Below are 10,752 nucleotides of genomic sequence, written 5' to 3'. Positions count from 1 at the left end.
ATACACATTACATTTATCATATATTACGGATAATAAAATTTTGTATGTGTTTTATTGAATTATATGTCAAAAGCGTAAGTAAAAATCGAATTTGAGAATTTAGGGTTGAATATCATATTTTAAAATTTAGTTAAAAGTTGTACCAAATTTTGAAATCTGGTTAAAATGATTCTGAATTTGGACTGAATATTAAAATTTTAAAATCCGATTAAAAAATGTACTGAATTTTGAAATTTAGTACACTCCTTAATCAGATTTTGAGATTCCATAAACTTCTTAATCGAATTTCAAAATCTAATATTATACCAAAATCCGGTAAATTTTAAACTGAATTTTGACAAGATAAAAACAATTCCTTAAACTCACTTAATTAACCCATCATGTGTTTCAAAAGATATCTTATTAGATATAAAGTTAGTTATGTAATCTTTCTCGCAGATTTCATTTATAAAAGAAGATAAATCTAACATGAAGTTGAAATTTTCTTGTAATTTCATCAAACTTAAAAAATAATTTTTCATCTTAGACTTTATCCACCTACAACATGACCTCATCATACTTTACTTGTCCAATAATAATAATAAACTAGAGATCAAGAAATTCATAAAACAAAACAAACAAAACAATTTAAAAAAATAAAAATAAAATAAAAACAATATCAAATTTTGAAATTTGAAACAAAGTTGATTTGTATTTTAAAATTTGAGAAAAAACATAAGTTTCGAAATTTAGTAAATTTTCTTAATCGAAATTCGGTGAATTTCTTAAACTGAATCACAAAATCTGATAAATATTTTTACAAATCTGGATTTTAAATTTTGAAATGTGCAAAATATAATAAAATTAAATATTCAATTTCAAATAAAGATGAACGAAAAATATCTACAAAAATGAATATAATATGTAGACCTGAAGGAAGATGAACCAATGAGTGAAGTTTCAAATTATGTAAATATGTTTGATAAAAAGTAATAATAATTACTGTTTACATAATTTATTTAATATTATATATATTTATATATATACATAAGTTTTTTTCAAAGGACTTATTTGGTACCACAGTTTTGAAAGTACAGTAAGAAAAATTGGAGGTACAGGAAGAAATTCCTTGGACATGTTAGAAACGATATTTTTTTCGTTCACAAATAAATATGAGGTGAGTCTTGTTCCTCTACCACCACCAAATGTTTTCTACATCACTTCATATCTAACGTATCCTTGTTATAAAACGAATGTCAACATCCATTTTACCTTTAATGGATGTTGACATCCTTTTACATATTTTAACTTTCTTTATTATATTTTAGTTTATTGTTTTTATTTTAGATTTTTTTAATAATATTTTTTATTTACATAATTTATTATAAAAACAAAAAAATGAAATACTTCATAAATTAATTTAAAATATAAAAAAATATTTAGATATTAATTTAAAATACAATAAATTAATAAACTAAAAACTTAAAAAAAATCTTAACAGATGTGGCCAATCCATTAACGGATGTGACACATACGTTTAAGTAATTATATAAAAAATATTTAAATAATTAATTAAATAAAAATACATAAATTAAATTATTAATAATTATTTTACTAAATAAAATAAAATAAAATTATATATAATTACGTAATAAATTTTAAAAAGATTTAAATGATATTTATATATTAATTTAAAATACAATAAACTAATAAACTAAAAACTAAAATAATAAAATAAAGAAAACCTGAATGGATCATCCATTTAAGTAATTATATAAAAAATATTTAAATAATTAATTAAATAATAATACATAAATTAAATTAATAATAATTATTTTATTAAATAAAATTAATTTATATATAATTACGTAATAAATTAATTTATTTTATTTAATTAAATAATAATTATTAATTTAATTAAATTATAAATTTTTTTAATTAATTATAATCAACGGATGTGGTCACGTTTAAGTTTTTTTTTTAAATTTTTAGTTTATTTAAATAATATATTTTAATTAATAGATTATTATAATATATTACGTAAATTAATTTTATTTTATTTAATTAAATAATTATTATTAATACAACAAATTAATTAACTAAAACTAAAAAAAGAACATAAAATTTAAACAGATGTGGATACATCCGTTACCTGTGACATCTCAAAATATACGAAATGCATATATAATAAAGACGTCATTCAGTTATAATATTGGAAAGCAGTTAGAGACATATAACATACTATATTGGTTACAGTCATCCAAAATAAAATCAAATTTGGTCTTTTAAACATAAAGGACCACTGGGAATTATCATCAGAATAATACTACTAATCAAGATCCTAAACATACTAAGTTGCATCATCATCGTCTTCCAGCGCTTGCTCCACAGACACCTCCACTTCATCTGCTCACATCCAATTTTGGATGATCATTGCAACAGAAAGCATACCCAAACAAAGCACGAATACACAAGCAAGAGTGAGCTACTTTTTACAAGCAAGCATACTATATTAGAGTAAACAATTCATCAAACAAATACTTTAAGCCAAGCAAGTTAAATCATACAAAGGAACATGTCATAAACTAGACTTGACTCGTCCGGACTTAGAATGACTACCGAGCTATGGCGGGTTATGCACTCGTGGTGGCTTATGAAACTTGGGTTCCCCACCCTACCACACTCACGAGGTTAGCCTGTTCCGGGCCTTGAGGCATACTGGAAGCTCCCAAGACTAAGACCTCCTGCTACTCCTCACCACATGGTTCAATCCTCTCTACTTGAGAATAAAAGACCATTGGAACGTCAGGAAAACCCCCAAGACTAAGCTTCCCTGCAGATAATTCTAAACACTAAGGCACCACCATGAATCTTCTCCTTGAAGATCATGGAATTACGTCAATCCACCATACTCTTAACCACATATCCTTTTACTTTAACCATACATAACATGTTGAATCTCCTCATACAGTATAATATGTTCCCATAGATATTTCACAACCAATGTAACCACCCCTTAGTCAATCATACAACAAGAGTATATTAATCTACTAGACATCATAACTTCTCGCACAACGCATACTATCCGCAAGGCGAGACATGATCATCTCGCACCGCGCACACCTTAATTCGCATAGCGAATTAAGTCGCAGCATACATCAGACTTCAAATCGCTCGCATACCGCACCCAGGTCGCTATGCGAGAACCCAGACAGAGACCAACCTCCCCAAAGCTCTCGCTATGCGCCCCACTCGCCCTTCGAATTAAATAGGCAGTGATCCCAGACCACCACCAGTCGCATAGCGACAGGATTCGCCATGCGAATCCGCAAGCAAAGAGCAACACTCTCTGGTAATTCGCACAGCGCACCAGCTCGCCCAGCAAATTACCCAGACAGTAAGCACCCTCTATAGGGTCTCGCTATGCAAGACAGATCGCATAGCGACTCTGCATCATCTGCAGAATGCGAATTATGCAGAATCATACACTCACACCAGCCCTTACCATTTCTAGACTTCTTGACCAACTTCTAAGACTTCTAATTTGTGTATTAAGCTCCATTAAACTCGCCTAGATGATCATGAATGTTCTTATTATGATTCTAAAGTGATTTATACTCTCGTTTTTCTCTAAAACACCACAATCCACAACTTAAGGACCTAAATCCAATTCTGTCATTTTCAAAATGTTCTATTCTAGTTTTATGACTCTAATAAGTTCTAATTGACTCATCCAAGTTAGCCAAAACTGCCCAATTGGTCATCGGAGAAGAACCTAATGTCTGAACGCATCAAACTCACCTTCGACGCCAGCACATATTACTAGTCACAAGGGCTGCTCTATGATCAGGGATGTGCCAACTCAAGTTTTTAAGGTTCCTCTATCCTACCAACAAAGTACTCTTAGAACTTCCCAGTTAATTTATTTAAGTTATACAAACTGTCCTAAGGGGTTCTAGACTCAATTTGTCCAATTCCAATACTACACTTCCCTTCACAATAATCTAAAACAGTACATATACTATCCATATTGACTATTTTATCATAATTCTTACCCCAAACCTTAAACTCAGTACAACCAACAACTCATCCAAGTCAAAAACATTCAGTACACCATGATTATGCTATTGTTACTCATCCAATCATACAAACCAATATGCTCATCACCAAAAACATAACATAACAGTAAAATAAATCACAATTTATTTAAACACACACATAATACAGTCCAAACAATATATGACTAGATCCCCTTACCTTAGTGGTTACAAAGCACAACACTCTTTAGAGGAAACCCCAAAACAGTACTCTTGCACAGAAGCAAGTTCAACAGGATCTACAAAATGTCAAATTGGGTACAGAGACATCTCTTAGAGTTAGAATAGGTAGAGAATGTAGAGAGAAAATCCATTGATTTCATGCAACTAGAAAATTGCATGCCCTAGGTTCAAAGGAAAGGGAGGAACAAAGAAAGATAACTTACCTGTCCAAAGCAGAATTTTAATCAGATGAATGGGAAGCTCTCAACTCCGTGAACGAAAGCACAGTATCTATTTGAAATTTCAACGGTGGGAAGTGGTGGAAAAGTAGAGAGAAGTCAGAGCAAGAAGAAGAAAATGAACTTGAGTTTAGAGAGAGAAAGAGTAACTGGATGAAGAACTCAGAGCTGGAAAATGAGACCTCTTCTAAGGTCCTAGTGTCTTTAGCTTCTTGGGCCAGACTGCAGGGTCTAATAGCCTTACATTTTCAGGCTCTTACATTAACGGATTTAGCATATCCGTTGAAGAATTTTTTTCTTTAACAAACATTGACATTTATTAAAGAAAAGAAGTGAAAGTGTAGGATTTTTTAAAATATAAAATTTAATTTTAGAATTTTTAAAAATATGATGGTGTAGAGAACAATATGAGATGGTACAGGGAGTAACCTCGTATCAAGTGCATCATTAAGCAGAAAAAGAAAGGCGATATATTTTCTTTCCGTGTTGTAAAATTAGCCAACATCTCATCTCGCTGTGAAATCCCAATTAAGTAACCCAAAATCTAGAATCTTCTTTAACCTTTTCTGATTAAAAAAAGTATAAACTAATTTTTATAAGGTTCAGGAGAAAAACTAAATATTACTCCTGTACTGTACCCAAACCATCTATCTAGCCTCCTACCCAGGAAAACTAAATTATAACCATAGAAAAAGAAAGTGATATTTCTCTAATAAATAACAAACAGAATTTTGTGAAAAATATCATTCAATATTTTGTAATACAAAACAATAATACTAAAATAATGACGACATTGGTGAAAAATGAATATGAAGGAGCTGCATTTACTTGTATCCCAAAGGACCTTTTAATAATCCACAATAAAAGTCAACGGAGAGACGTGAATGAAAAATAAGTACTTGTGAGCAAACTTACACAAACAAAATCCTTAACCTTTTAAAAGTATATAAAATGGACCTAAAAAAAAACTTAAAATTAGCCAAACATAATTGGGACCATCCACTGAAGATATTTCAAGATTAGTCAGTCAGATACACCTATCTTAACCAAGTCAAAAAAAACAAATATATATATATATATATCCAAAAAATACCTCAACCTTTTAAACGTAAAAGATTAATTCAAACAATGTATGCCAGTGCTTTTCTTTTGATAAAAAATACACGTAACAAATAATATAATAAAAATAAGTCATCATACAACTTTTACACGATTCCGGAATGAGCTAATTATTAGTCATTCCACACCTAAAATTTTTTCCAACCACATTTTATTTTCCTTACTAAATCCAAGGAATTTAAAGCAGCTAATTAAAACTCAACAACTCAACAAACTCATTTTCATTTCAAAATTCCAATTATTTAATTATGCATTAAAATGAAAAAAATAGTTGGATATTACCAAAAAAGAATATTGATTGATGGGTGCTATAATGCACATCGATATAAATCCTCAATTAAACTGAACAGAGAATCTAGAATCTGAATCTATGTAACACAGATAGGTTATTCCTTATTATGTGTGTGAATAAAACAGTATGTTCCACCGTTTTTTAACTAATTTAACTAAAAAAGGTGTATCCACGTCTGAATTAACTGGCATTCATGCTAATTAGTTATTTCGAATTTGGACCCTGATTTGTAATTGCTCTAAATATTTTAAAACGCAGAACAGTTTACTGCATATAAAGAGTTTTTAACTCAAACAAAAATAGATAATGAATGAAGAGAAAAGTTCCGTGAACACAGTAAGGAAGGACGTGACAATAAAAAGGGATGACGAAAACATGAGGACACTTTTCAGTTTCCTTGTTGGCTGTATTATTATATATTTCTGACAGAAAACACTTTTCATAAGAACAGAACAGAGAGTTTAAGGTTATTTCAGGGTGAAGGTTCTGTGGTGTTTGTGAAGGTTATTTTGGGTTTGTGATTGGTCAGTGAGAGGATCTAATGGAAGTTGAGGCAGAGATTGATCGCTTGCCCGTTGACGTGTTGGCTAATATTTTTGTTCTTTTCAGTTCCTTCACTGATTTGGCACAGTAAGTTTTTATGTTGGCTGCATAGCTGTTTCGTTGTTTTAACAATTCATTCACCAATCATCATGAATTTGGCTTTGTGATGTGGTTTTGCTTTGAAAGAGCGAGCGAGGTTTGCAAGAAATGGAAACAAGGGGTGAATGAGTCTCTGGCATGCAGAGAGAATCTCAGCTTTGCAGGTTGGAAAATGGATGATGAATCCACTGCTCGTCTTGTTTGTCATGCCTACAATCTCACCAAACTTCATATGTATGTGTACATAGTACATACTTTTCTTTCTTTTCATACCCTCACTCCTTTTTTATCCTATTCTTTTACTGTTCTTCGGTTTTGTTCTTTTGCTTTTCCTGATTATAAATTTATAACTCTATACCCCTTTGTTGATTACAAGGAGGCTCAAGTGTTTTTGATTGATGATCTTTCTTAAACATCGAAGTGAACATAAGTATTGATTATTAAAGCTTTGGAGATGGATTATAAATTTGAGTCTCAACCATTCAATGGAAATTATTTGTGCTATTTTAGGTTCCAGAGGAAACTAGCAATTTGGAGAAGGTTGATACCATGTTTGTTTAGGGATATGAATCTGGTAGGGTTTTGAATGATGCTAAGTAAAAGCCGTATTTGTAATTTTGATTTTGATAAGAATCTGCACCATTTGTCCTAAGGCGAACCTCTAACCCTTTTCTGTTGATTTGTGTTGGCAATGTTTGGCTAATAGAACAGCTATGTTTTCTTGATTTTAAAGCTTTCTGACATGGAAATGCCAATATTGAGTAAGAGGTTGTCGTAACCGAAACTGTTGGTTGAATGGATTAGATTATACATGTTGGTTCATTTTAACTCTAAAGAATACATGAAATAAGTAAGGTGCCATTAACTTTGACAAGCATACTTGTAAAATTTGGAATCTGAAACAAGCAATTGTAGAGTTTGGTAGTTTATAACCAGTTATGAGCTATGTTTCCATCGTCAAGGTCTCAAGAATGTAGCTATAAGATGGAAAACTTTTATTGTGTTTTGTATTTTCAGACCAAGAAGCCGTTGGTGTTGCCAAATAACTGATGCAGGACTTGTCAGAATATCTTTTGCTAAGTGTGTCAGCAATCTCACATCTATATCATTGTGGGGTTTGACTGGCATCACAGATGAAGGTGTTGTTCAACTGGTATGCCATTGTTTTGATTTTGTAACTTATATGCTTGGGTCTGTGTGACATATCACTTGGAATGGTGTTAGAAAATAGGAAGGGATTAAATCACAAGGCTTAGTTTCAGCTCCCTGAAAATCTCCATCATCTGATTATACCAGTAAACTTGACATTAAATCCAACCCAAAGTTTTCAAATACTAAATATATGGGTCATTCTTTGGATTGATCTTTTTCTATTCAATATGTTTCCCACTTCCCCTTCCAACATATATTCATTTTGTGCAGACTATTGCAGTTGGAATTAAATTAAATTAGATTAATTTTGAGAATTTAAGGCTGTCATGACTAGATTGTGCTTATATTATTCTAACATTTATCAGGTTAAGGAACTGTTGTTTTGGGTGTTTCTAGTTTGACTAATAGCCTATGTGGATTTCAGTTTATAGCCACAAAATTTGTCCTCAAACCAAAATTAGGACACATTCCAAAAACATAGTCTATGTAAGTGTTGTTTTATTTTTGTTTCCTTCTTCTTCTCTAACGACAACTATGGTATAACAGATATCCAGAACTAGATCTTTACAACATCTGAATGTTGGCGGTACATTTATCACGGATGAATCTCTGTTTGCCATTGCAAGAAGTTGTCCAAAGTTGGAGGTAAATTATAAGAAATTGAACGTTAGGTTTTTGTGTTCAATTATTTTCCTCCTCCCATAACAAAAAGAAAATAATATATAGTCTAGAAATGACATTTCATTCATCTAACTGTCTGTATTTAGTATGTATCAACCTGATAATCAATCTTGAGTGGCTTCATATTCAATGTTTGTGATTTTCCATTGCATCATAAGTGAAATGATTGCTTATTGTTTTTGTTCAGACCATTGTTCTTTGGAGCTGTCGCCATGTAACTGAGAATGGGCTTTTTGCCTTAGTTGACAAATGTGTGGAGCTGAAATCAATGAATTTATGGGGAACAAGAGTTCCTGTGGACTGTCTCAACAATCTACTTGTTTTAAGACCAGCACTAATGATCAAAGTTTGAAACTAGACTAAATGTATAGAATGGTGTCCCTGGTTGTTTTCTACTGCTATTTTTATGTACAGATTGTTTCGTTTTTCAATTCATAGATTCAATTCAACGTGCCTCAAAAGCTGAATATGTCAAAATCCATTTCTGCAAGTAGCTATTGCTGTAAAGGTTCAATTCACAAAAACAAAGTCATGAGTAAAGAAAGATTATTGAACTGTATCTATTCATTTACCGACTTATGTTAATTGTTACATTGTCTCTGTATATAGACTTTACCTATGGAAGTTGCATTCAAAGTGTACAGCTGTACTGAGCTGAGACCAACTTTAGAAAAATTGCTTAACTAACAAGTATTTATAAAAAAAATAAAATTAAGATAATATAATCAAAATTTTCCCGTACATTAAAATTAATTTATACACTCTAGAAGGATATTTTTATCTAACCTTTACAAGTTGATTTGAGATTATAAGATTTTAAATAATTGTACTTAAATCATTATTTGTCTTCTATTCTAAAAACTAATTATTGAAAAGTTTATTCAAGTGGCAAGTTGATTTTACCAATCATACACTAAAATATAATAATGAGAAAAAGATTCGGCGTTTTTGCATATTTCAAAAGATATCTATATTATAAAATAGTCATATCATGAGAGAGAAAAATAAAGAAATCAAACACCTAACTTAAAAAAGCCGTTTAAGCCGATCATGCTATTAGTTATTATTATAATTTTTTATATTTGATATATTTTTAAGAATATTTATTATTTATGGACTTTTTTTAACAAATGTAAAATTACCTGAGATCTTATTAAGGGATTATAAAGTATTCAATACTACAAGTTTAAATTACCTGAGATTTTATTATTTGTATCTCAAAATTTAGTTTTATAAATTACATGATACTTGTATTCATATAATTTATAATCCAAAAGAACAAAAACCGACCTGAAATCTGATTGAGATGCAGCCCTAACAGGTGGAATGGATGAGGTTTTGAGTTGGCAACTCAACTTCTAGATGGTAACTAGCGTGCAAAGTTAAAATTAATTGTTTCACGTAAATTTTGTTTGTCTAATTATATTCACGTCAATGTTATATTCTTCCAAATAAGGAATTGCCAGTTAAGTCAGGAAGAGAATGAAAGAAAGCAGATAAAGGCATTACTAATAGAATGAAAAGAAGAGATTAATACTTGGAAAGAAAATAGCTGATAACTGCATACTTAGGGTCAAATTCCACATCATGGTATGAACGTGAAATTGTGAGATTTTTTCAAGGATTTATAATAGTTCCTGCTTGATTTGAAACACATGTAAACTCTGGAAAAAAAAATGTAAAGAGGGTTAAAAACTTTTTTACAAATAAATATTAGATGTTATTACAGAAGTTAGATGTTCTATAAGCATAAGTATTAAGTATTGTTGAACATTTATAGATTTTTAAGTGTTTAAAAATTCTTTTAAGACCAAAACAAGGAGAAGACAAATTTTTATATTCGTTTATTTTAAATTGAGTTACATTCAATCCTCTCTTAAACACTCTTAAAAGGTTTTAGTAATCTTTAGAGATTGTGGACGAGTTTAACCACTTTTAATTTTACAAATTAACTTAACTAATTAGACGAGTTTCACTATTCTTGATATAACACTTGTCTAATTGACTATATCGTTTAACTCTACTCATAAGTTAAACTAAAAGTGTTTTGATTCATTTCTTAATCTACAATGTGTACTCTTCCAGAAGATATAAAATAAATACAAAGAAAATCTAAAAATTTGTAATAAAACATTTCTTTCTTAAAAATAAAGTCTAGACAACGTAAGCTTAAGAGAATGTTAACAGAGTAAAAACAATAATAAATTTTGATTCTTCTTCTCTTCTCTTCATACAACCCTCTTTATATAAATTTCTTCGAAAAAGATCTTTCATACAAAACATTAACTTTAGAGTAGGAGTATAACTTTTTAATACGAGATCAGATGCTATCTTCTATCTCTTAACGTTTTTTTTATCCGATGCAAAACTTTTAATAAGGCTTAGTAAA

General features: G+C 30.2%; 1 protein-coding gene across 1 annotated transcript; it reads left to right on the top strand.

Annotated features, from left to right (window-relative positions):
• The first annotated feature begins 6,220 nt into the window (after positions 1–6,220).
• On the top strand, positions 6,221–8,922 carry LOC124831050 (F-box/RNI-like superfamily protein). Its single transcript, XM_047304940.2, has 5 exons — positions 6,221–6,518; positions 6,618–6,764; positions 7,548–7,683; positions 8,229–8,327; positions 8,551–8,922. Exons 1-5 carry the CDS (start codon positions 6,430–6,432, stop codon positions 8,713–8,715), a joined length of 636 nt encoding a protein of 211 aa, XP_047160896.1. The 5' UTR covers positions 6,221–6,429; the 3' UTR covers positions 8,716–8,922.
• The last annotated feature ends 1,830 nt before the right edge of the window (positions 8,923–10,752 follow it).

The sequence above is a fragment of the Vigna umbellata genome, chromosome 10 (genome assembly GCF_029865625.1).
Source record: "Vigna umbellata cultivar VRB3 chromosome 10, Vumbellata_1.0, whole genome shotgun sequence".
Lineage (NCBI taxonomy): Eukaryota > Viridiplantae > Streptophyta > Magnoliopsida > Fabales > Fabaceae > Vigna > Vigna umbellata.
Note: the sequence above shows the minus strand (reverse complement) of the source record. Positions and strands in the feature narration are given on the sequence as shown.